Raw genomic sequence first — 25,793 nt, forward strand, 5'->3', positions numbered from 1 at the left:
CTCGAGACGATATTCCGCATATTTGATGAGTGTATGAAATAACAGGTCATTCTACTACAGCCGCCCACATGTTAGACTCTGAACTTTTTAGCCCTCCCATACGTAACAAACACAGTTACATTTCTATTATATATAAGTATTACTTCCATTTATAAAGTGGATCAATATATACATTGGTCGTAACATTTTCATATGTATACATGCATACATAGATTTTTACTGAAGATTTTTGAAAGATACCAAAATGAAGCTACCTTCCCGTTTACAATATTATTTATACGATTGAGTAAAATTCAAAGTCCCGATTCGCTCGTCCTTTCTAGCATTTCTTTATTGATTATTTTTTAATTTAGAGGTAGGGAAGTTACGTAAAGTATAGACAGAAAACCTACGCTAGTAACCAAAGCATTGATGAGACTTAGAGGATGATGTTAATACTGTCATAAATCAAGATAATTGATCTTTCTTTATTAAGTGATATTTTGTTCATTTATACAAAAAAAGATATTAGAATGAATATGTACAAGAATTTCTTGATGATGCGCATCAAATTAACGTAGACTGGACACATTTGTGTATTTGTAAGTTATTTGGTATACTTTATAATTGCTGTGATCAGCCATTGTACAAGTTAATTTATCGAAAATGAATTTTACTTTCAAATACGACATAATTCATTTGTTATTACTTGTTTCCAGAAATATATTATTTTTAAATAATAGAAAATATCAAATATTTGGAGAAAGCACAATTAACTAATTTTATAATTTAACTATACGATAAAAAGTATGTATAGAACAAATTCCGATAATTTTGAATTTCAAAATGATATTACAAAAACATTTTATTTTCTGTTAAATCAACAAGTGCGCAGCACATGGTTATAAGGAACCGATTTGAAGGATGCATACAAAGTTGAAACGCGTAACAAATGTTATAGAAGCTAAGCTTAGAGTAGACGAGGCAGCGGTTCATGTCAAATGTGAAAATTACAATGAAGCTATGCTCCTATATAATCAGGTAAATACTATCGTTTAAATAATATTATAATATCGTAAGAATTTAATTTCGAAACAAGGAAGGATTTCAAAAATAGCACGTCAATAATGATTGAAAACAAAATAAATATGCATATACGATTATAAAAGAAACGAAAATAAAATAGTACTAATAAAAATAAAATAATAATAATAATAAAGAGAAGATGAGAATATACTGATACGAAATATCTTATGTGAATATCGATCGATAACCCTGTACATGTTATTATACGGAAGACATCAAGATAAGAGAAATAGATCTATTTGAAGATTTTAGGAAATCATGGAAAAACGTATAAAAATGATTGGAAGAACTTCAAATATATATAAAAATGTTGTAATCAATGAACGATTATGAATCGTATTATTATACAGGATATATTTACCTATGAAGAACGTTCAACAACCACTGATTTTGAAGTACGTGTTTATGTGGTGCAGAAGTTATTTAAGGAAACTTCTTCTATCTATTTAGTTTATATATATATATATATATACATATATTTTTATATAGAGACGTGTGGATTATGACGCGTTGTTGACTGTTTCTAAGGCAACAAGCCACCTGTAAAGGTGTCGATAATCGCACGTAGCAATGGTTTTACCCACAGGTGTATTACAGTCTTCTTACTCGTACAAAATGGTTGTTGACTGGATAAATTCGTTTAAAATTAAAAAGGTTAAAATTACATATCGCGTATTCGTATAGGTACGATTATATTTACGGGAAAAAAAAAAAAACAAGAAAAGTGTATAAAAAATTTAATATTAATATAACACATAAGAGAGATAAGGATACAAGAATGGGTGACACGAGTAACGAGTACAAAACATCGATATTTGACGCTGTGGAATTACAAGTAAACGGTATATTAAATCCTACGTTACACGAGCACAGTCTTTTGCAAAGCTTTGTAAGCGTAGGCATAGATAATACAGATGCGAAACAATCTAATGAAGAATCTAAGAACGTAAGTAAGAAAGCACGTGCAAGACATTGCCTTGGAAAAAATGAAGAGAACAATGATCTCGATAATCGAGAAACAGATAATGGCGATTCGAATAAAACGAAAAGGACGAATAAGCGATTTAAGGAGAAAATGGATACGTCTTTTATAGAAGTTCAAGTGCAGATGCAGAAATCAAGACTGAAACAAAGAAGCAATAATGCTCCGCGTCAAGAAGAAATTTATACCGATAAAGATCGTGCTGCTGCCGTTAATATGGGTAGCAAGGATATTAAACAATCCCTAAGGCAAAAAAAACGGCAAGACCGTGATAAGAGTCCATTACTTTCGGATATTGCCGAGCCAGGCTCTGTTCTAGAATTAGGAAAACGTGAAATGCGACTTGGCAACGTCAATGCCGCATTTAATTTTATAAATAAGGTTTACAAGAAAATCAAATATTATTCAATTGGTGAAAGAATAATCGAAATTTTGATTATTTTCAATTTTGCATTAGTTTTTCTAGCTCTCTCTCTCTCTCTCTCTCTCTCTCTCTCTCTCTCTCTCTCTCTCTCTCTCTCTCTCTATCTCTATCTAGTTACATAGATATGTAAATAAAATACTGAAACCATCCCAATAATCTTACAATTAATATATATAATATTCAGATTATATAACATACGAGACATAACATACGATTGTCTGATGTTCTATTTTAATTATTTCATTTGTTCTAGGCATTGGAGTTGAGCCCTAATGATGCTAATGCGTTGATTGCACGAAGTAGATGTTATCTTTTACTGGGTAATCCACAAAACGCATTGCAGGATGCTGAAACTGCATTGCAATGTAAATTAAAGGATTCGGTGAACGCTCGTGCGGTATATTATAAAGCGGAAGCTTTATATTACCTTGGCGATTTCGAGATGAGTCTGGTATACTATTACCGTGGAATGAAAATGCGACCAGAGTTTGGACAATTCCGATTAGGAGTACAGAAAGCGAAAGATGCAATACGTAACATATTAAATCACGGTTAGCAAAGATTATTGTAATATTTACAAGTTGACATGACACCGATTTTTTATTTGTTCGAATTCTGTTGATAATATTCTAATACGTGTATCTTCTTCATTAAATTTTTCATCTCATGAATGAATTCGCCGAAGGATTTATTTTTTGAATGACCCAAACCTCTCTCGAAAATTATATTTTTTCCTCATCTAAAATGTATTTCATTCATTTTTCCGCTATAAGTATACTTCTTAAAATTTGACATAGAACGTCTTGGGAAAATTTGGATTCAACAAAAGCGCCGAAAACCGACAAAGTTGGGGAACTACTACATTATTCAAATCATTACCAAATGTATCAAAAACTATGCAAATAAAATATACTTTTCTATTTTATTATTAAAATATATATTATAACACGTAATTTAGTATTTTATTTAATATTATATTAACACTAGATATTTATCAGACCAGTCATTTTAACTGATTTTGGTATAAATATGTATATCAAAATAGCTGGTAAATCTAGTGTTAACCTTTCATATTTTACCGCCTGCGCAGAACATCTTGCGCGCAACTTACAAAGTAACTTTCCCCACCACTGACGCATGCATGCATTGCATGCTTGTATGCATGTCAGCAGTATAAATTCTAATGACAATCGTTGACAGGCAATACGTGTATTAGACATATGATGGATTATATTCCAGAACTTTTAATACCACCCACTACATCCGATTACCAACCTATTACAGAAAAAGAAGCATACGATTTAAAACAATTAATAGAAGGTTGCGACTATGCTGTTTCAAATGCTGAACTTTTTATGGAAACACTTTCTAAGGATCTATCCATACTTGATGGGGTAATATGTCAATTGCATTTAATGATTACGAATTCACCAATAGAACTTTTAATGAATTTAAAAATTCATACAACGATATATTATTAATAACATAATAATTAACAACCCACAATTATTTGTTATGCTTTATCATTATGTAAAGCATAAAATATGTTTATAGGAAAATGTACGGCTAGTATTAGGTTCTGAGCCTCAAGTGGCTAAGTTAATGAAAAGTATAGAAGCTGCAGTAGAAGAAGCATCTATGGTTGAAGCACGCCTTGCAGCTTATGACGAAGCACTTGGAAGAATTAGAGAAGTTATGGCGCGTGTGGGACAAAAGAATCAAGCGATACATACAGCTAACAATAATGCTAGTTTCTTATTAGAACAATTAAATACAGCGATTGTAAGTGTACGACTAAAAAGTGTTCATTGTAAAACCTTTTGAACAAAATTTTCTATTAATATTCTGTATTATTTATTATAGTCACAGCTTGATATACCTGCAAATTATCAGCGCATTTTAAATGAAGCCGATTTGCCAGGTGGACGAGAAGAACTTAGTCTTGCAGGAATATCACTTTTGAAAGCAATGACAGCACCTTTACCGCTAGGTCTTGATAAATTAAGCGCAGTAACTGAACAAAAAAAACGTTTAGAAAAACTGAAAACAAAGTTTTCTGTCATTGTTGCTAGACATTTGAATAATCTTTTTATACATTTGGTCATTGCTCTTTTCTTCTTTGAATTTACATGAAGAAATTATGTATTGTTTCTTTTAAATTAATAACATTTATATTTTATATTTATAGGGTAATGATACAGGAGAAAATATAAATTCTTCTGAATTAATTCTTCCAACGCACGAAGCTGTTCATCACGAATTAGAGCCATATACTGAATTAATGCAATTATTAAGAGCTTTAGATAATAAAGCTTTCGTGCAACTTGCTAAAGTATATAGGGATACAATGAGTAAATTGTACAAGAGGGATTTAAAATACTTTTTCGAAATAGCAAAAAATAAGCTCATCAGCAAACGACTGCAAGGTATAAAATTTTACATTTTTCACATATTATTTATATATATATATATATATCAAATAAATGATATTTTATTGATATTACTTTTTAGCTCATGCTTCCAAAGGTAGTGGACAAAAAGCTGAAGACTTAATTAATCCAGCACCCATGTGTCTTCTTAGCGCAGAAGTCTGGCCACCTATAAGCGAAGGCCGTTTCTTAGATATGGTATTAGATGGTGTATTATCTCAAATGCAGCCTGTATGCCTCGCGGAACAGGCTTTTTGTATTTCATTTCTTCAATTAGATTCGGTTCTTACACCTTCAAATGTAAGATATGTTATGCTATTATAATATTATTTTATATTATTAACCCAATTTTATAATATAAATATTAGAAACATTTTATTAGAGTAATGAAATGGAAGAAACAGAATGTGTAAATAATGGCGCAGCGAGTCCTGGCTCGGTAACTTCAACAGCAAGTAAAAAATTAGAGCGGCAAGTAAATGAAGAAGTACGTGCTACAATGTCAGCTATATTTCCATCTTTGGAAATGGAATTAAATAATTTTATTGCCTTCCTAGACAAAGTTGATAGTTTGTGAGTATTTTTATATCATATAAAATCAAAAGATCAAATATATTTTGTATGTATTCAACATTATAACATTATTTTTAGTTGGTGTATGTACGTCTTAGTTCGTTTGTCACAACATGTTATGTCAGCTCAAGATACCGGATCCTTTTTATCGATGACTTTTGCATCTGCCTTAATTCAAGTGAAAAGGGGTTTTGATAAATTTATGCAAGCACAGCAACATTCAATTTTAACAGATACTAAAGTTAATCGACGACATAAATGTGGTATATTGCCATATGTTGCTAATTTTGGGCTTTTTGCAAAAACAGCGGAAAAAATTTTCAAACATTCTGATAGAAAAGTTGATTTAGAAAAATGGTATACGAAATTGGTTGGCACGATATTTGAAGCTATTGTTATTCATAGTAAAGAACATCATAAAACACCACCCGAAGTTATAAAAATGGGTAAGAAATTAGTCCTTACATTTTGGCCAAATTTTTTGAAGCTTACTTTAATTTTTTTTACTTCAGAAAACTTCCATCATATGTACGATCTCTTATCCCAAGTAAAGATCTCAGTATTAGATCAAGAACGCAAGGAGGCTAAACAAAGATATCAAGAAGCACTTCGTGCATATGTCATACAATATTTTGGTAGACCACTAGAAAAACTTAATGTTAGTTGTAATGTATATGCATGTGAATTATATCAAATGTATATCCTGTATATTCTATATAGGATATATCATATGTGGATACAAAAGGAAAGGGTCCGATATTTTAAGGGCTTATAGTAGCAAATTTCTTTTTAAGCAAATTTCTTTTTAAGCAAATTTCTCTGCGTACATTCAATACTGTGTACTATAAAATAGCCCTTAAAATATCTGGCCCTTTTCTTTTATTCAAACACTTTATATATATATACGATTTAAATGAGATTTAAAAAGATAATCCAATAACGATTAAATTCTCAGCTCTTTTTTGAGGGTGTACAAGCAAAAGTTGGAGCTGGTGTAAAGGAATCAGAGATTAGTTATCAAATGGCTTTCAGTAAACTAGAACTTCGACGAGTTATAAAAGAATATCCTGCTCGAGAAGTAAAAAAAGGTTTAGAAAATTTGTACCGAAAAGTTGAGAAGCATCTGTGCGAAGAAGAAAATTTATTGCAGGTTATTTTCAATAGCAACATTATTTAATATATATTAAATGTATTATATTGTTGTGTAAATATTCTATAAATGAAATGAAAATCTCTATTACACAGGTTGTTTGGCGTGAAATGCAAGGAGAATTTATCGCCCAGTACATATACATTGAAGAATTGGTACGACGTTGTTATCCGGACAGTATGGTGACGCTTGAATTTACGACTCAGGATATATTAGAATTTTTTTCAGAAATTGCCCGATCGCATTAACAATAGGTTTTAACCTGTAATGTTTGATACAATGGTATTAAACAATCTAAATATTCTTTAACGTATAATTACACGTATTACGATTTATATATCTATATATGCAATATGATATAAAATAATATTTATGATTATTTTAATATTATTGTCTTTCCTTTTATCTTAGCAATCGATACTTGATCGAATTATTATGATAATGATATTTATTTATAAAGTGCACGACAGAAACAAAGTTTTAAGTTATTTTATTTACACTGAATAAATGGCTTATAAACATTCATCGTAAATATAAAACATGAAAATATACACAATTTACAGTTGTAGGCCATGGGCAGAAAAATTGACAAATACGTGCGCACAAAGAGCGATGACTTATTTTTAAATTACTTTGAGCAACCTCGTTTCTTTTATTCGACAATGGACAAATTTTGTGATTATACATCGGACAAATAAAAAATAATTAAATTTTTGTTTAATAAATTCATAATTCTTCGATTAATATATATACCATATTATTTGTATAATTTTTAACACGAAAGAGTTACTCCAAGTATTATATTAAAGTAATTCACTCTTAGTGAATTTCGTAATGTCGCTTAGATCAGAGGTATTTTCTCTAGCAAAACGTATAGATAGATCGTTTACATTATAATTACCACTATAGACCACAATATTTCCAATCATATTTCGAGTAAATTGATGGAAATAGAAATCTGTATTTGTAATTATTATATCATTTTTTCTGTAACATACATACGCATTACTGCAATACATCCGCCATGTTAATACAAATAGTATAATTCGTCGCTTGATATCGGTAGCACTTTTTATCGTAGCTAGACAAATATTAGACAACAAACATTAACTATATAGTTGGCCCCTCCTAACAGTGTCGTATATTTTTTAGTGCCTTCCTTTATTCACTTTTTATATTTCTTCCTACTTATTAATGTAAGTCTCTTGACTTTGTATCAATACTTCAATTTCAGAATCTGTGTCTATATCTAAAACAATATATTTATATATGATGCATACGAAGCATTCAGTAAACAAATTTGTTGAACGAACTTTTAAACTGCACCCATTAACAAAATACATCAATATGATTCCAATTATTTATAGATTACACAGAATAGCTATACTATATTGTGCATACACATCAATATTCTTGTTGCAACTTGTAAAATTACTTTCAAAATACAGCTTTAGCTGAGTTCAAATCCTGCACCAGCTTCTATAGCATATAGAAGTTTTTCCCTTAACGTTTTTTCATTAGGAAAGTCAGGAAGTTTTAGAAGATTCATGCAGGTACTAGAAGTTGGCAAGCGGTCTACGGTGCCAGCATGTTGGATACAAAAAGGTGGATCAAGTTCCTGAATAGTAAGATAAAAAGTCAATTACGATAATGAAATTTCACGAATAATTATTAGCATAATTTCATACCTTAAATCCAAGAAGAGGTGGCCTGCTACAGCTTGTAACAAATTTCAACAATTTACTTTTTTGTTGATCATTAAATTCATTTACAACTTTCCAAAAGGCAGTGATAGTTGGATGATCGGGTGTATATCCTCCTGTGTAATTTGTATGTAATTTTAAATCATTTACATCTACAGGAATTTGAGCTCCCGATATTAATACTTGAAGTTCTTTGTTATTAAACATTTGTAACCATTCTAAGGGAACTACACTGCCAATACCTTGCTTAAATGCATAGCATTGTGCCCTAATTTGTTTGTTCAATTTATAATCCGCCATCAAATGTATGTATTCGATACGATTATGATTAGTGACAGGAATATTAGCACCACTTGGTTTTAATTCATCTATTCTTTTTTCTCCTAATTCATCGGATAGTACAGTAAAATCCAATTCTAGATCAGTAACATCTCCTTTATAACTTTTCAATGATAAAAGATTCGTATACATGATTGGATCCAAAGAAGCTAAATGATGAGCGTCAACGTCAGATTGAAGTCCAACGATTTTTGATAGGAAAAATTCAGCAAATGGTAACTCTACTAATAAATTCTCATACAATGCTTTTCCAAGAATTCTACCAATAAAATAATAGTGCTTTTGGAAATCATCCATTAACAAATGTACCGTTGGATTTGGATAGAGCATATTGTCTTTTGTATGCTTAAAAAATCCTCTATTAGGGTCAAAACTTGTTTTCAATAATTCTGATAAGAATTCTCTAAACAATCCTCCACCATCTACACCAGACTCTTCTAATCCAGCTGTATTAACGAATTGAACGCGCATTTTTAATCTTAATTCTGGCTCATTCTCTGGAGATAATTTTTCAAATGTGTCTTCGTACAAATAATTTCTTCTTACAGTTATTTGGATCGACGGTTTATAAGCAAAGTGAGTAAACTCACCTTGCTGCTCCGTTTTATCGTGATAAATTAATGATTGAAATACTACAACACGATCATTGAATGGTATAACAAATGGCATCTCACGAAGTAGTGTTAAAGTTCTAACTTCTTTCGCCGACAAAGGTGGACCTTCTTTCAGATCTTCGCGAGTTAAACCTCTAAGTCCTTGAAATGGTACATAGCCTCTGAGTCTGCGTCTTCGAAATGTAAAGTCTTGCGGCTTATCTATAGGAATGACTATATTTGATGTAATCCAATGATCCGGAGGACAAAATGGTCTTCTTAAATTTCTTGTATGTAATTGACGTAACAGACCAACGGTAACTTTAAACAAATGTGTCCTTATGTGTGTTACTAGAGTCGTTCGCATTGCATACGACGAGCCCAAAGCATTCTTATAATCTTCTCCGATAGTTGGTCTCGTATCGGGAAAAGCAAGTTCGACCAAACCCAGGCATACTTCTTTTAAATGAATAGATAATGTCACTAATTCTGTTGTAGTAAACGGCATAGCCTGTTGAGTATTGTCGTTTGATATTTGATCTGATTCTTTAATAAAAAACTCTGAATCGTGTAACGTTGCAATAAGTAAAGAAAATAATGAGCAAAACACATCTAGCAATGGAACTATCTTTTTTGAATCCTCCGCAGAAAGAGGTATACCGCGTGAAATGACTTGCAGTAAAGGAGCAGCTCCTCCAAATATAGATGTTTGATGCACAGATAACAATGCTGTCCATAGATATTTTAAAAATTCTGGTTTAAAAGCAAGCATGTACAATAGCTTGTATTTGTGTGTAGCTAGCTTATTATGAATTAATAAGTTATGGCATAATTCACACAATGGTTGTAGTATTGTAAGATCCTGACCTTGATCAAGTATTTGAAGTATTCGATAGACATGCTGCTGTTCGTTAAGCATATTGATACATTCTTGCAGAATATCACCTTCTTCGATATCAAGCATACTGGTATTATATTCGTTATCCGAGTCTTCCATGTCTTCTACATGTTCACCTGTGATTATTTCAGCAGGTATAATAGCAGAACTCATTGCAGCGAGAATCTGAAGGTAACTGATCGGAGTGATTTTCAGCTTGGATAACGCTGCATCAACAACAAAAATTCATAATTAATACATCGTTATTATATTTTATAATATTTATCGAAATAATAACGGTCCAACTTGAATACTTACTGACTTGCTTCGATTCTAAAGACAAAATTGAATATAGTAAACTCAATGTTGGTTCTATTCCTGATTGATTGATACAATTAATTAATTGTATGTATGGAAACTGTGGAAATTCTGCTAGAGCTGGTATAATAAACATTTTTATAGCACTGGATAATCTCGGCAATAATATGTTTTTACAAAATTCTTGTAAAATTAATATATTATGTTCACTTCTTGATTCCGAGGAAGAGACTAACTTCAAAGGTCGCTTTAGCATATCTAACAAGCATTTTGATATCGGCGTTGGAGCAATTGACGATGACTGTAACATTGGTGGAACTTTTTTATTTATTAAAGCTCGTAATTGCTCAAAGTACCTATGTTTTATTAAATAAATGAATATGTTGTAAAAATATGGATAACTATTTTTATGAAAGATTTTTTCTGTAACTTCTTCGTCTGTAAAAACTTCCATTGCTCTTAATGGAATAGCCAATGAATACGCTCCCCCAATTGATATTTCGGAATTGTATTGCATGCAGATACGAAGAATCCATCTATGGTAATTCAAAATATGACATATAAATATATATAAATTTAATATAAAATTAATAAATATACAAATATTTAACATATAATAATAAGCTTACCGTAACCTCCATAACCATTCGGCACAATGTAAACATTTTAATTTAATATCCTGTTGATGTTTAAGAAAATGTTGTAATATTAAAATAAGTCTGTTTGAGTCCAATGTGCGATTATAAAAAAATAATAATTTTCGAGTTTGCGATACTAGTTCCTCTAGAGTTAGACCTCTTTGTCCAATCGCTTGTTGCATTTTATCAAACTCCAATCTTACGTGCATACGATTTATTTTCCTTATTACATAGCTACGAATATGAGCTTGTATTTTAACAGCAGCATCGTGCCTTATACGCTGTTGCTGTCTTTTTAAACGTTCCAATTGTGCATGCTGAAGAAAAATTGCTTTATCATCTCTCTTGCTAGCACCGGATAAATTTTGCTGCGGTTTACGCCTGTAATCTCCTTCGAAACTATACATTTTCACTTCTGCTTATCAGATCAACATTCCTTATTTATAAGTTTCTGAAATTCGTATTAATAACAATGTTTACTCGTAAACTATTATTAATAAATACCTATAGTTGCAAATAAATTTGTTACAATTGTGAATTGAGCCGTATATAAACTAAAGATATAAACCATAATTGCATTAAATTACTTTATATATAAGATAAGGCTAGTTTCATCCTTTTTCACTTAATGTTATTAAGAAAAATTTAGTTAAAGGATTTACTCACTTTTATAACAACGTTGGCCAGTTATGATAAGTTAAAATCATATCATCAATTATCGCAGGGGAATTTTCGAATTTATTCTTCGACTAACTTTTTTATGCAAACCAGGTTAAAAGAGATAATATATTTATTTTTATTCGTACGAATCATTAACTTGAAGAAATATCTTGATAACGATATATTATTAGGAATATATTTAAATACCTTCATATGTGTTAACAAAATATAATAATAATTTACTCGAAATTATAATTATACGTTCACTCATTCAATGCTCGCCATAAACATATTTCAACAGTCATGTTGATCATGTTGACTACGCGCATGCGTGTAATACCAGGCTCGCCAATCCACAGGTAGGGTAAATGCATATTTATACATTTCTACCATCATTTAAAGCCGAATATGCACGTAACCCTACCTACCTACCTACCTAATGCGTATGCGCCACGTCGTGTAACCAATAATAAGATTGAATTATAATAGTCATACTGCGCATGCGTGATTACAAGTAGGGAGGGTATTGTGAATTCTATACAAAAAAATAATATTGAGATATTTAAAATAATATTTAAAATACATTTTTGGTTATTTCTTTTTTCTACAGGATTATATATATAAATTGTCATAATTTCTCCTTTATACTGCATATAGATTATTATAAAGATTTTTCACAATATATCTCATAAAAATGAAATTTTTAGTTAAACGTTTATTGCTTATCTTATCAATTACTTTCTCTAATTGCATGTTAATTGATATATTATGAGATTAAAGATAATTTTACACCATATATTGTCATTTTATGGAGCTTTTATTAATATAATAAATGTTTCATGTAGTTCCGATACATATTAATGTATTGTTTTTTTTATAATATCGAAGAGAAAGAATACTCGAGCAATATGTCGAATATGTTTGAAAATTATCTGTTTTGTTCGATGAAGTTTTTGATCCACTGCGAAACAAATGAATTAATTAATCAATACTTACAATTAAACCATTGCTACTAATTGTAAATATTTAAGCAAATTACATTTACCTATTAGAAACTAAAATATTATCTTGCGTGGACCACAAGCGAACTATACCATCTGCGCTGGCACTAGCAATATATTGTCCATCTAAACTCCAATCTACATTTATAACTGTATCTTGATGACCTTTAAGTTCAGTTAATAATGAACTAGTTGCTAGATCCCAAATTGCGATAGACTTATCATCTCCTATATAAAACAAATCAAATAAAAATTTATAAATAGTACATGTGTGCAGGCGAGTACTATCATTTAATGAATGAAATAATACCATTACGTGGTATATTTGTTATATAAAGATTTTTACCAGCAGCAGCTAAATATTTTCCATTCGGACTAAAAGCTAAACTATAAATAGTCGATTGAGCCCCAACGTATACTCTTAACAAACTTGCATCATCTTTGTCCCACAATCTGATTGTTTTATCCGCAGATCCTGTTGCTAAATAACGAGCATTTGGATGGAATTTTATACTCTGAAAATGATGTTATTATATTGCAAGAATTTTTCTTTTTCTTTTTTCAATGATATGTAGTAATAATAATAATAATAATATTAACAAAGTTGTACACACATTTACATCTAAAAAATGGCCTGCAAATATTCTTAAAGGAAATTTCCTATCTAAAGACCACAATTTTGCTGTTCTATCGTGAGATCCAGTTGCTATATACAAATTAAATATACTAGTATCCATGCACCATATAGGGTAGTTGTGTCCGCTAGAAAAAATAAATTTATTTATTTATTCCTAAAAGATATTTTCAAATAAATTATATTCAAAATAAATATCAGTAATGTACAATACATAAATTATTGCCGAATTTGAGCATTTGAATTTCATGACCTGTTTAATATTTGCAATTTTCGATTGTATAATAAGTAATGAAGCTCGTTTTTAATATAAAAAAAAAAACACATGTATACAAATATTTTCAATAATAAGAATGTGTATCCTCACTATGTTTTCATAATGATATATTATGACATACTTAATTCTGTGTGCTAACGATAAAATATTCAGTGATAATTATATGCGCGAAAAGAGTCACAAATCAATTCATAATAATATTGTTTAAATTATGCTATGTTACTTACTTATTGATTTTTCTCATCATTTTATAATCTTTTGCAAGATCAATTTTTTTTTTATAATCATTTATTACAACCTTGCAACGTTGAGTTCAAATATATAAGGTGAATCTGAAAGTATTTTCTTTTTTAAGGATTATTAATAAATTATGAATAAGTTGTTAATAAAGCAGGTCATATCGTCCAAAGTGCACAAATTCGTTATTACATACATTGTAATAGAGAAAAGACAAATACAGTTATTAAAGAACTATACGTACTTATATATAGCAGCGCAAGTATAATCTTGCAATCTCCATACCCGCATATTTTTATCGCTAGATACTGTTAAAAGAAGATCTGAACTTGGAATAAATCGCATATCGTGTATTACATCGGTATGTCCCCTTAATACTATCGCTCCTGCTTCATCTTTAAAGAGATTGTTTTCGCTCCATTTACTCGAAGGTGAGGTATTACGAGCAAGAGTTACAGATGGTTCTCTAAAATCTGGCTTGACCAGTACTGTTTCGCTTGTACCCCATAATCTTATTTCAGCAGTGCTGAATCCTACAGCTACTTTATCTAAATTAGATGCTACTATTCCACAGCTTGCACTGAAAATTGAAAAATATATTTAAAAAAATAATAATATTTATAATATATACAATATTTTGTGCTCAATGATTATTACATGTAAAAGACTTATTAATAATATAAACTTACTTTTCAATAGCATTGTTAACAGTAAACATGCGTAGTGGCTGCCAAGTATTATTTTGTATCAGTCGTATAGCCTCTTGTAATTCCCGCATTTCACGATCAACTCCAGTTCCGCATGGTTGCTCTACGTGTCCATTAATTCCAATCTCAGAGCGCTGCCCTTTACTTTCATTTGAATCCGTATCCATTGGAATAGAATCTACTTTCTTAATTATAGTAACGTGTGTATTTATTATCTGTAAGAAAACAATATAATAAATACATTGTTAGATTTAAATCTAACAAATATGATTATGACATATTACCTGCATCAATGTTATATGCCCATGTTTTTTAAGAAATTGTTGAAGGCATACATGAGCTACATCTGATATATCCACTTTGTATTTCCTAGTTCTAAATGCATTTACTAATGGCCTTAATTCAATATCTTGTATAGAGAAGACACCGGAAAGTTCTTCTAAAAAACTTTTTTCCGTTTCACTAATAAAGTCACCTTGATGAGATTTTAAAAATTGTACTGCGGCTTGTTTATTTCCAGCATGTAACATTTCCAAATAAAGATGACAAAATACTGGATACAAAAGGCCTCTCAGTTCTGTTTTTATATTATCATTAAGTATGAAATTTACCCATGTTTTTAACCTGAAACATTTTCAAATGTAAATATATGTATATATATATATATATATATATATATATATTGGAGATATCACACCGTCATTTGGTATTTGAAAGATGGGAAAAGTTTCATAATAAAATTCAATTTGATAATAATGCTTATGAAAATGATTGCTAAAAAAATAAGGAATAAAAGAAATGAATAAACAAACCGTTCGAATGCTTGATCAGCAGCAGCTGTATCAATAGTAATAGCACTAAAGACAATTGAATTATCTCGAGATATGCCCAACTTAACTGTTGCGCTAAGAGTCATTTCATCGCCGGTTTGACAAATTGATTGATCGGATTTACAAAAAAATTCACCACCTTGCTATGTAAATAAACAAATAATTAGGGTTATGTTATAGTATTTAAGCAATCTGTTAACTTAACCAAAAATTGTACCTGGTAATGACGTCGTTTTAAATACGATTCGACCGTAGCATTTATTATTTCACTTTTGGAACGCTTCATTTTCATTTATCCCTCGATCAATGAGACTTTCCTTGGTTTGTGGACGATTTTACAAATTTATTAGAATCCTTGTATAAGGGTATAAACTTCCAAGTGGAATCGAATACAGCTGATATGAGAATTTGTTTATTTTAATATACATGTTTCAACGAAAGGGGCACCACAAGCAACCACTATGCGAGGGCGCTAGCGTATTCCGTGTTTATTTCCAAGATAGTTGAAATAAGTTAGTTAGATTAATTTTCTCTGGTCTTGTTCTTGTATAGATTTTCATTGAAATTTGAATATTTTTAGGAATGGCACCACCAAAACGTTTTAAAAAAGATAATGACAGAGGCAAATGGAAGAAAAGGAAAGAAGATCACGAAGAATGTATGGATGATGACTCTACCGATGTTGTAGAAACAGAAGGAATTCCTGATGCTGCTAAAACTGATATAGAAAAACAAGATGAAGGTGTTTTAGAAGATGAATTTGGTGCTAAAGATTATCGTTCACAAATGACGTTAAAACCTGATTGTGAATCTAGGCCATTATGGGTAGCACCAAATGGACATATTTTCTTAGAATCTTTTTCACCGGTTTACAAACATGCGCATGACTTTTTGATAGCAATATCAGAACCTGTTTGTCGACCAGAACATATTCATGAATATAAACTAACGGCGTATTCCTTGTACGCTGCTGTTAGTGTGGGCCTTCAAACGCATGATATAATAGAATATTTGAAAAGATTGAGTAAAACTAGTATACCTAATGGTATTGTAGAATTTATAAAGTTATGTACGTTGTCGTATGGAAAAGTGAAGCTTGTACTAAAGCGTAACAAGTATTTTGTGGAGTCTCCATTTCCAGAAGTATTACAAACACTTTTGAAGGATCCTGTTATACAGCAATGCAGATTAAGAAAAAATGTAGACGATTTAGAAAAAGATGAAATTACAACAAACATTGAAAATAAGGGAAAGAGTATAAAATTTGGTGCTAAACCATTAGCAAGCGGTCAAGCAGTTACTGCTGCTAAGCAAGCTGCTCCTGAAACCAAAGTCGATCAAACGCCGTCAGAAATGGCTGCTATTCCCGAAGATATAACTACATTTTATGAAAAAATTGATAAAGAAGATGAAGACGAAGAGGAAGAATTAGAATTAAAAACAGTTAGTTTTGAAGTAAATCAAGAAAAAATTGAAGTTATACAAAAAAGGTGTATAGAACTGGAATATCCGTTACTAGCAGAATATGATTTTCGCAATGATAATGTAAATCCTGATATAAATATTGATTTAAAACCATCAGCAGTCCTGAGGCCTTATCAAGAGAAAAGTTTACGCAAGATGTTTGGCAACGGACGTGCTAGATCAGGCGTTATAGTCCTGCCATGCGGTGCAGGAAAAAGTTTAGTCGGCGTAACAGCTTGTTGTACGGTACGAAAGCGTGCTTTGGTACTCTGTAATTCTGGAGTATCTGTAGAACAATGGAAACAGCAATTTAAAATGTGGTCTACTGCTGACGATTCTATGATTTGTCGATTTACCAGCGAAGCCAAAGACAAACCTATGGGTTGTGGTATTTTAATTACCACGTATTCTATGATAACGCATACGCAAAAACGTTCCTGGGAGGCCGAGCAAACTATGCGATGGCTTCAAGAACAGGAATGGGGAATTATGGTTTTAGATGAAGTACATACGATTCCTGCTAAGATGTTTAGAAGAGTATTAACGATTGTACAGTCTCATTGTAAATTAGGATTAACAGCTACATTATTGCGAGAAGATGACAAAATCGCAGATCTCAATTTCTTAATTGGTCCTAAATTATATGAAGCTAATTGGTTGGAATTACAAAAACGGGGATTCATAGCCAGAGTACAGTGTGCCGAAGTATGGTGTCCTATGACGCCTGAATTTTATAGGGAATATCTTGTATGCAAAACAAATAGGAAACTATTATTATATGTAATGAATCCAAATAAGTTTCGAAGTTGCCAATATTTGATTAGATACCACGAAAGACGTGGCGATAAAACAATTGTCTTCTCGGATAATGTATTTGCATTAAAACATTATGCTATTAAAATGAATAAACCTTATATTTATGGACCAACTAGCCAAAGCGAACGAATACAGATATTGCAAAATTTTAAGTTTAATACAAAAGTTAATACAATATTTGTCAGTAAAGTAGCTGATACTTCTTTCGATTTACCAGAAGCAAATGTATTAATTCAGATTTCTTCGCATGGCGGCTCCAGACGTCAAGAAGCTCAACGATTGGGACGTATATTGAGAGCTAAAAAAGGTGCTATTGCGGAAGAATACAACGCCTTCTTTTATACGTTAGTATCGCAAGATACTATGGAAATGAATTATTCAAGGAAACGTCAAAGATTTCTCGTTAATCAAGGTTACGCTTATAAAGTTATTACCAAGTTGGCAGGTATGGACGATGAACCAGATTTAATGTATGGTTTAAGAGAAGATCAAGGACAGTTACTGCAACAAGTCCTTACTGCCAGCGATATGGATGCGGACGAGGAAAGAATTCCTGGGGAAGGTATAAGATCGGTTACAATGAAGGCAGGAAATATGACGTCGCTATCAGGAGCAGATGATGCTGTCTACTATGAATATAAAAAAGCACCGAGTTCCTCGACAGCTAACAAACATCCGCTATTTAAAAAATTCAGGACTTAAGAGTTTTACAGTAGAATCTAGTATCTTTATGGTACAACAATTGCTTTATAATGTCCTATATTTATGAGTTGTAAGAATTGTAAGTGATATAAGATAAATCAAAGTTACGAAGCATGCTGCGTTATATCATTTAGGATTAACAATTTACATAGATAGCACATTGAATAAATCAAATGTAATTTTAAAAAGATGTAACGTTGATAATGTTAAAAGGTAAACTGTATTTTTCATACACATTAAAAATATCTTTATACTATACTCTGGTATATTGGAATTAATTCACAGTTTTATGTGAACTTGTATGTAACATTTTGTAAATCAAATAAATTATTATAAATATTAATTATTTCGAAATGAGTATTTATATATTATAAGCAGAGCTTGAAGGAAATTGTTCAAATTTTCAATTAGTTTGCTATGAATAATATATTTTTGAGTAAACATGATTACATTCAAATAAAAGATATACGTTACATGTTTGTTACAACACAGTAAAACAAACAAGATTAGCAATGTTTATTGAGAAAATAATATATTATATAACTAACAAGCAGTATAAGAGTTCAAGGAAAACAAATTTTTTAGTCGAGAAATTATATTTTAACCAGAGAAAGTCCAAATTCTATGGCCTTGATTATTAGTACGAGTGTGAGTGTTATAATAATCATTTCTTGCAGGTAGAGAATTAGGTCTGCTGGTTGGACGGCTATTGGGTCCACGATTACGATCATCTCCAAATAATCGATTCCGAATAGAATTATCACCGATGGTATTTCTAGATCCAGAAAGTCCAGATGATCTGCCGGGTCCATATGCTCTTGGCGGTGGTGTTGGTGGTGGTCGTACCGTTCCACGAGCACGTGGTCTTTCATATGGTACTGTTAAATTGTAGATCGATAATGAACAAATTTATTGCTATATTAAAATATATCGAAAGTAATTTAAAGTAAACTATCCAGTCAAAAATAATGAAATATTATGAGATCCTTTTTGAAGACTTTTTTTATTTAGTGTTTAGTGTTTTGTTCATGCCAAATCTGCCCACTCGGCATATACATCTTTCTTTTTAATTATTCTAAGTTTACTCTTTATTTTTTTGCATTTGTTTTTATAAATACATGTTATATTATTATTCAAATAAAGAAGTATGTATTAAAAGAAATTAGTTAAAAAATAAAATTAAAACTTTCATGGAAGCATTTCAATTTAAAGTTATTAGCATTAAAAAGCAGTATTTTTAAAATTTCAACTAATTGTATTAATTTGTAAAAATATTATATAAATATATATAAAATGCATATATAAAATAATTAAGATAAATTTATGAAATAAGAATATTACATGTTGATTTACAGATTATTATGTAGCATGTGTGCGTATGTGGAAAAGAAAATTTTCTAAATTTTTTATAAATATCAATAAAAATATATATTCATTATTATCTTATATTAACAACTGCTAAAAGAACATTATTGTGATTATTATAACGGTATATAATTATATATATATTCTATAATTGAAGGTAATTAATTAGCAATTATATGTATACGAATATCGATCATCTATATACACGTAAATAGATCTTGTATGAACGTATGCATGCATACATGTAGATATATACTTCGCGTACGAAGGCACTGTGCATTGCATAGATAGCAATTATTTAATAGAGCAATTGGACGATAGGCATAAAGGCCATATTTGTAAAAGTTGCATTTTCAAATAGTCATGGTGTAGAAATAAAACTATGTACATAGCAAATATTCTATATAAAAATAATCAGGCGATATCAGGTACAAGTTGCAGTTAAATAGAAACTTTGTTAAATTATTTCGTCATAATGTAACTTCATAATTTTTGATAAAAACACAAATAGATTTGTTGAAAATTCGCGCAAAAGATTATATATATTTTATAAAATACGTTTGGAACAGTTATATGCCTTTTTTTTGTCTTTTGAATCAAGGATAGCAATGCACTGTTTATTATCAAAAAATAAAATAAAACAAACACAAGTTGTTTATAATCACGATCGATTGAAAATAATGAGAGCTAAGGTAATCAAACAAACGGTCGTAAAAGATGCAGATTGTCCGATGCTACTACTATTTTTACGATATACAGAATTCGAATTGTAGGAATATCCTCGATGATTCTGATTCGGATAATTTTGATAACCAGGATATTGTCCTACTGGATATCGTTGACCGTTTGGATATTGTTGTTGCGGATATCCTGCTTGCGGATATCCAGATTGTCCTGGATATGGGGGATAACCTTGACCAGGATATCCTTGACCAGGTTGCGGCATTCTGTTCATAGTTGGATAGGGTGGATAACCGAGGTTATCCGTTCGCGGATGATTTCCTTGATTCGTTGATGGATAAGGAGGATAGCCGTTGTTGTTATTCGAAGATCCTAGATTGCTGGGATAAGAAGGGTAACCGATATTGTTACCAGTATTAACTTGATGATAACCAGTTCCCCCGGGTACAGGATCAGCGGGGGCTGGAGGTGCATTCGCGTTAGCGTACGGATTCGAGTTGGTATTCGTGTGTTTATTAGTATCACTATTGCTGACTTGTTGACCATTCACAATATCGACACCCGCCGATTGGAACCCTGAAAATGACCCTCTTTTGTTCGTTTCGCTTGTATAAGGGCTAGTATTTTCTAAATATCTTTAGTACATTTTAATCAAACATAATTTAAATTTAAAAACAAAAACTTTCCGATCAAAGTTCGAGAGAAATGCTTTTGCAAATAATTTTATCAATGCTAAATTTACATCCTTAAAAAAGACTTCAAATTCCATAGCAGTTCCAGGTGTTAATATCTTTTTTATTCTTATTTTTATTTCCAATTAATTGTTAAATTTATTTACTAATTTTCTTACAAAAGCTTTGATTATGCATCTCGGTTTTGTTATTCGGTGTAGCGAACAATAAATAATAATAATAATAATAAAAAAAGGATGAATACAAAGTTGCTGAATTTAAATGGAAATAAAGCTAATATTTTTATTCATTAATTTTACTTTATATATTTATTATTTGACTTTTTAAAATATATTTCAAATAAATTGATTTTTATGCGATAAAACAATGTTCAAAAAGCAAGAAACATTTGTCGAATGTACTGCTAGTACTTGAAAAACACACTCCCCGTTGATTTGGAAAAATAGTAAATAAAATTTCATTCGATTTTTATGATGCAAATAACGTTATTTCAACGTTAGGGGGTCAATATGTTAAATAGGATAGCCATGCGAAATGTTAATTTTCTTGAAAGCATATCAACAAATTTGCGATATTAAAATGAAAAATATGGCAATAATAGAATTAGTAAAATACAGCCAATCACAATTCTTTGCATTCCGTATAATCTGTTATATGTTTAATTTAAAGCATATCTTGGAATAACATTATAATTATAAGAATTTTATCATCACAGCTATTGTTTTTTTCATTTTCACAAGCTTTTACTTGTCAATAATATCGAAAAGTGCAAAGAGTTGAGATTTTCGACTAACGATTTGAAATAATAATTTCAATATTAATCAAATGAAAAACTTATCGTCGAGATGTATAGTACCCACCGTTGGATGAAATCTTGCTTACACATTTTGGTATGTCATTTTCGGTTCTGCAATATTCATTTTTGTCACAAATGATGCTCGAGCAACTGCCCTCTGTAGAAAAATATTATAAAGCCCAATCATTCTCAAGTAATATTAGTATTTGATATCATTCCTATCACGGAGAAGTATTAATTCTGTGTAATCTCATATGCCGTTGTATCAATAGCTGCCATTCTTCGAATGAATGCATTCTTATTCATCCGATCGTAATTCGAGCATTACGTCGAAAGAAGTTTGTCATACTTTGGAGGAAAGGAATTACCATGTTAATGATACTCCACGAAGGGAGACATAAGAATCGCGTTAACAAAGTTAAAACATGCGCACGGTCTCATGCATTATGTAATATCATGCACGAGTGTCATTAATTCTTATGAAAGATATATGTAATATGTATTATGATATTACTATCGATATAATTAGAAAGTTAGTAGATTTTGGAAGTATATGCTTCAAAGACTTTGAACGCATTCAAATTTTCCCCAGGAACTCGTAAAATATGAAATTGAAAATTCTTCGAAAGATTATTGTACAACGTTCATTTTATACAATGGTATAAAATGTGTTATTCATTTCATTTTGGATGTTAAATAATTATAAGTTAAGGTAGGGCTACGTACTAGTTCCCGACATGGTCAGTAACATGTATGGGTGACCCGTCCGGGGAAAGAAAAGACAAAAATCGTGTGCTTTTGGCTCCAGAGAGGTGGTAAAACCACGCCGACGATAACGAATTAAAAGTATAAAATGATAGATAAATAGTTTTCGTATTCTAATATCAAATTATTGAATTGCTTGTCTTGCACAACTCTTGGAAGTTTATCACTCGAATTAAAATGTAAGCTAACGGATCAACGATCATTTTTTCTTATCTAGCGTCAAAGAAAAATAAAAAGTAAACTCAGATATTGTGTATTTCGTTAAACATGTAAATAAATGTCACGAATTGTTCTTACAGAGTATTTCAGAGTAACTATTTATTTTTCAAATACGACGGAGGGAATGTAATAAAAGATATTTTTGTTGATAATAAAGCAGTATTTAAAAATGCTTCTCCGTATCAAAATAATATAAGTAAATGTTGAATAAAGCGTTGTTCTCTGTCACAAGGGAAAATGAAAAATAGTTATTCTGAAATATGCGAAAACATTGAAAAGTATTATAATAAATTGATTTCGTTTTACCGCTGTTGCTCGTTTTTTTGCAGGTCGGATAAGAACCACATTTATCTGAGGAAAATGTGCAAGGATCTTCCGCCATAACGCAGACTTCATCGTTTCTACATCCAATATCCTTGCAAGTCCTTCCGTATTCTGAAATCAAAATATATATTTTCGTTTGAAATTATTATTGTGCGTGTAAAAGAGAAGAAGAAAAAATTATGAAACTACGAAATGTTAACGTCATAGTTATAAATAAATTTGATTGATATAGGATATACAAATCATAGGGACAATCATTCAATCATCGATACGTGAATAAGTGTACAGTGGTAGCAAGATAGATTGAAAAGATCATTTGCAAATATCTTGAATGACGATAATAGAGGCTTTAACGGAAATATAATTTTAACCAACTGTTAAGATATTCAAGGTTGTAATTGTAATTACGCGCAAGCCGTTTTTCCTTCTTTTATATACCGTAGGTAAATTGATGCGAATAAAAGTACCTTAACGATCTTCGTGCATTTTTAGGGGACTTTAAGTCGGCCACACCTTTCGTTGATATAATTGTAACTCTATTTCAACCCTGGCTCCTCTTTGCTTAAGAACCTCATCGATTTTCAATTATCGAGAGAAGAAGATGGGGAAAGGTCGGGGTTAGATTCTACTCGATTTTCTACCTCTTAGGAGTATTCCTTAATTCGAGCCAAAGAAATTCTACGAGTACTAATGCAATCGTTAAACGCTATTCTAATGCATATTCCACGCAATTTAAAAAGATCTACCAAGGATCAAATCAAAAATACGATTATTACAGTGGACGCGTACCAATATATATATATAGATATAATTATTTGTCGACGTGTTATACAGTTATAAATCAAAGATTTAAAACTTTATTAATCTTTAGTAGTGTTGTTATAGTTATTACTTGAACATTATTATCTAATGATTGAATTTTATAGAATTACGTCTTTTTATCGTTGACCTTTTTCCCCTTATTCTAGTGGTTTCCTTTTTCTGATGTTATTCGTGATATTGGCAGGAAATAATAAACAGAATTAAGATAAAAAGTTGGCGTTAGAAACATTAGTGATAAGTGTATGGATTTGAATGAATGCTTACTTGAATATGACGAAACATCCGGTATAGCGACGATGACCAATAGGGCCGCTAACGTAACCCACAGATTCTGTGCGTTAAACATTTTCTGGAATAAAAATATAAGTTAAATTTGTTCGGAAATAATCATATACACTTATACAGTTATATCACTATCGCAATTTAATCCAATTTTATTTGAAATAAAAAAGAAGAAGAAGAAATTTTTGTCTCTTTCGTTCGACGCCAGGAAGTGACGCAAGGATTTTACGTTTGTATCGTACTTGATAAACAAAGTAGTCCAATGTAAAAGGTATGCGTAAAAGTACGTAAAAATAAACTCGAAAAACTACCGTCGAAAAATTACTCCCGAAATTTCGTAACCGTATTTCCAACCTTTAATCGAATCTAACCTCACTTTTGTTACGAGACATTTTATTTCACTATGCATATTTGCTTTAATTTAATTTTTTCTCACGTCGCCTCTCTGTTAGATGTTCGTGACATTGAAGAATTACGAGATGCTTTTCGTTTTGAACGACCTCGAGAAATAATACGCACACACGAAGGAGAGAATCCTTTAGTGAAAATTCGTGTCACACTTTTGCGTCGAACTATAGACTATTATGAAAAGAATACTTTTACAAATGATATTGCCGTTATTCTTCCTTTAAAAGATAAGATATGCATTTCTGCAGTAGATGCATTTAGATAGCGAGAGACGATCAATATGTCCAAAATGATATATCTTACCAGTTTTTTATTTTTCTTCCAAGCGACAGCAACACTTTCCACTCTTACAGTTACTGCAGCACTGAGGTCGCAGTTAATTTGAAACCAGTTTTGTTGTCGTCAATGACGTTTGCGATGGGGGGAGAGAGAGAGAGAGAGAGAGAGTGAGAATAGGAGAAGGGAAGAAGGTACGGTAGGGGAGAACGATCTGAGTATAACCTTGAACGAAGTAGGAAAGTATCAATGACGTCATAAATAATGACGTCTCCTGCAGAGTCAACTTATCAATATTACCAACATATTATAATAGAAATATCAATTTAATCGTAAATATAATAATACATTTATACGAAACAATTTGGATTATCACATCTGCAAACGTACAGTTTCATTATAAAACTTGCCTCTCTGTTGATTTGAAATAACTTTATTAATAACTTTGATATATATATATATATACAAATGAATAAAGTTGTTAAAGAAAGAAGAGATTTTGTTGGGTTGAAAGTACTTATAAAATCGTTGAAAAATTGTTCTCTATGGAAAAAAAAAGATATGCAAAGTATTTGGAAAAACATATATGAAATATAAAAATAGATAGTACATATATCGCAATATGTGTATAGGTATAACGAGTCGAAAAGTCGAGTACTCTCGATGGGCACGTGCTTCTTCGAAGAAGGGAGTTCCGTATAGGGTAGTATACTCGATGGAGAAAATTGAACTAGAAATAAATTC

The 25,793-nt window shown here is 30.9% G+C and overlaps 6 protein-coding genes across 8 annotated transcripts; 3 read left to right on the forward strand and 3 right to left on the reverse strand.

The window, feature by feature from the left end:
* Positions 1-1,623: 1,623 nt before the first annotated feature.
* LOC106788205 lies at positions 1,624-3,143 on the forward strand. The gene is made up of 2 exons (XM_014751272.1): positions 1,624-2,428; positions 2,725-3,143. The coding sequence occupies exons 1-2, from the start codon at positions 1,844-1,846 to the stop codon at positions 3,025-3,027; spliced, it is 888 nt and encodes a 295-aa protein (XP_014606758.1). The 5' UTR covers positions 1,624-1,843; the 3' UTR covers positions 3,028-3,143.
* Positions 3,144-3,604: 461 nt separating this feature from the next.
* On the forward strand, positions 3,605-7,363 carry LOC106788201 (exocyst complex component 1). Its single transcript, XM_014751263.1, has 10 exons — positions 3,605-3,865; positions 4,026-4,253; positions 4,335-4,571; positions 4,660-4,897; positions 4,983-5,200; positions 5,283-5,473; positions 5,552-5,919; positions 5,986-6,131; positions 6,429-6,623; positions 6,719-7,363. Exons 1-10 carry the CDS (start codon positions 3,692-3,694, stop codon positions 6,869-6,871), a joined length of 2,148 nt encoding a protein of 715 aa, XP_014606749.1. The 5' UTR covers positions 3,605-3,691; the 3' UTR covers positions 6,872-7,363.
* Positions 7,097-12,069, reverse strand: LOC106788199 (ubiquitin-protein ligase E3C). Its single transcript, XM_014751261.1, has 6 exons — positions 11,959-12,069; positions 11,758-11,844; positions 11,083-11,542; positions 10,454-10,989; positions 8,312-10,362; positions 7,097-8,241 (listed from the first exon to the last, which is right to left on the reverse strand). The coding sequence occupies exons 3-6, from the start codon at positions 11,496-11,498 to the stop codon at positions 8,074-8,076; spliced, it is 3,171 nt and encodes a 1,056-aa protein (XP_014606747.1). The 5' UTR covers positions 11,499-11,542; positions 11,758-11,844; positions 11,959-12,069; the 3' UTR covers positions 7,097-8,073.
* A 480-nt stretch (positions 12,070-12,549) lies between these two features.
* On the reverse strand, positions 12,550-15,871 carry LOC106788202 (TAF5-like RNA polymerase II p300/CBP-associated factor-associated factor 65 kDa subunit 5L). 2 transcript variants are annotated; one of them, XM_014751266.1, is made up of 9 exons: positions 15,655-15,871; positions 15,420-15,580; positions 14,892-15,231; positions 14,590-14,822; positions 14,145-14,480; positions 13,367-13,514; positions 13,099-13,267; positions 12,797-12,980; positions 12,550-12,712 (listed from the first exon to the last, which is right to left on the reverse strand). In XM_014751266.1, exons 1-9 carry the CDS (start codon positions 15,727-15,729, stop codon positions 12,589-12,591), a joined length of 1,770 nt encoding a protein of 589 aa, XP_014606752.1. In that variant the 5' UTR covers positions 15,730-15,871; the 3' UTR covers positions 12,550-12,588. The 2 variants fall into 2 exon arrangements, with proteins under 2 accessions (XP_014606752.1, XP_014606751.1); XM_014751265.1 differs by having other exon boundaries at positions 13,063-13,267.
* Positions 15,872-15,885: 14 nt separating this feature from the next.
* On the forward strand, positions 15,886-18,602 carry LOC106788200 (DNA excision repair protein haywire). Its single transcript, XM_014751262.1, has 2 exons — positions 15,886-15,949; positions 16,018-18,602. The coding sequence occupies exon 2, from the start codon at positions 16,020-16,022 to the stop codon at positions 18,417-18,419; it is 2,400 nt and encodes a 799-aa protein (XP_014606748.1). The 5' UTR covers positions 15,886-15,949; positions 16,018-16,019; the 3' UTR covers positions 18,420-18,602.
* A 1,120-nt stretch (positions 18,603-19,722) lies between these two features.
* LOC106788204 (uncharacterized protein DDB_G0283357-like) lies at positions 19,723-25,179 on the reverse strand. 2 transcript variants are annotated; one of them, XM_014751270.1, is made up of 5 exons: positions 25,077-25,179; positions 24,348-24,432; positions 23,244-23,372; positions 22,018-22,110; positions 19,723-21,041 (listed from the first exon to the last, which is right to left on the reverse strand). In XM_014751270.1, the coding sequence occupies exons 2-5, from the start codon at positions 24,427-24,429 to the stop codon at positions 20,446-20,448; spliced, it is 900 nt and encodes a 299-aa protein (XP_014606756.1). In that variant the 5' UTR covers positions 24,430-24,432; positions 25,077-25,179; the 3' UTR covers positions 19,723-20,445. The 2 variants fall into 2 exon arrangements, with proteins under 2 accessions (XP_014606756.1, XP_014606757.1); XM_014751271.1 differs by lacking the exon at positions 22,018-22,110.
* Positions 25,180-25,793: the final 614 nt, after the last annotated feature.

Source organism: Polistes canadensis, unplaced genomic scaffold (assembly GCF_001313835.1).
Source record: "Polistes canadensis isolate GaletaPanama2010 unplaced genomic scaffold, ASM131383v1 scaffold_129, whole genome shotgun sequence".
Classification (NCBI taxonomy): Eukaryota; Metazoa; Arthropoda; class Insecta; order Hymenoptera; family Vespidae; genus Polistes; species Polistes canadensis.

Coding starts and splice junctions, on each gene's coding strand:
- LOC106788205 (XM_014751272.1), top strand. CDS start 1,844: ATGGGTGACACGAGTAACGAGTACAAAACATCGATATTTGACGCTGTG. Junction 2,429..2,724: donor CATTTAATTTTATAAATAAG/GTTTACAAGAAA, acceptor CATTTGTTCTAG/GCATTGGAGTTGAGCCCTAA.
- LOC106788201 (XM_014751263.1), top strand. CDS start 3,692: ATGATGGATTATATTCCAGAACTTTTAATACCACCCACTACATCCGAT. Junction 4,898..4,982: donor CATCAGCAAACGACTGCAAG/GTATAAAATTTT, acceptor ATTACTTTTTAG/CTCATGCTTCCAAAGGTAGT. Junction 6,132..6,428: donor GACCACTAGAAAAACTTAAT/GTTAGTTGTAAT, acceptor TTAAATTCTCAG/CTCTTTTTTGAGGGTGTACA.
- LOC106788199 (XM_014751261.1), bottom strand. CDS start 11,498: ATGTATAGTTTCGAAGGAGATTACAGGCGTAAACCGCAGCAAAATTTA. Junction 10,990..11,082: donor GAATGGTTATGGAGGTTACG/GTAAGCTTATTA, acceptor GAATTACCATAG/ATGGATTCTTCGTATCTGCA. Junction 10,363..10,453: donor TTTAGAATCGAAGCAAGTCA/GTAAGTATTCAA, acceptor TTGTTGATGCAG/CGTTATCCAAGCTGAAAATC.
- LOC106788202 (XM_014751265.1), bottom strand. CDS start 15,729: ATGAAAATGAAGCGTTCCAAAAGTGAAATAATAAATGCTACGGTCGAA. Junction 15,232..15,419: donor GCTGATCAAGCATTCGAACG/GTTTGTTTATTC, acceptor AAAATGTTTCAG/GTTAAAAACATGGGTAAATT. Junction 12,713..12,796: donor AATATTTTAGTTTCTAATAG/GTAAATGTAATT, acceptor TTTGTTTCGCAG/TGGATCAAAAACTTCATCGA.
- LOC106788200 (XM_014751262.1), top strand. CDS start 16,020: ATGGCACCACCAAAACGTTTTAAAAAAGATAATGACAGAGGCAAATGG.
- LOC106788204 (XM_014751270.1), bottom strand. CDS start 24,429: ATGTTTAACGCACAGAATCTGTGGGTTACGTTAGCGGCCCTATTGGTC. Junction 23,373..24,347: donor GGATGTTTCGTCATATTCAA/GTAAGCATTCAT, acceptor TTTTGATTTCAG/AATACGGAAGGACTTGCAAG. Junction 21,042..22,017: donor AAGCAAGATTTCATCCAACG/GTGGGTACTATA, acceptor GGTCATTTTCAG/GGTTCCAATCGGCGGGTGTC.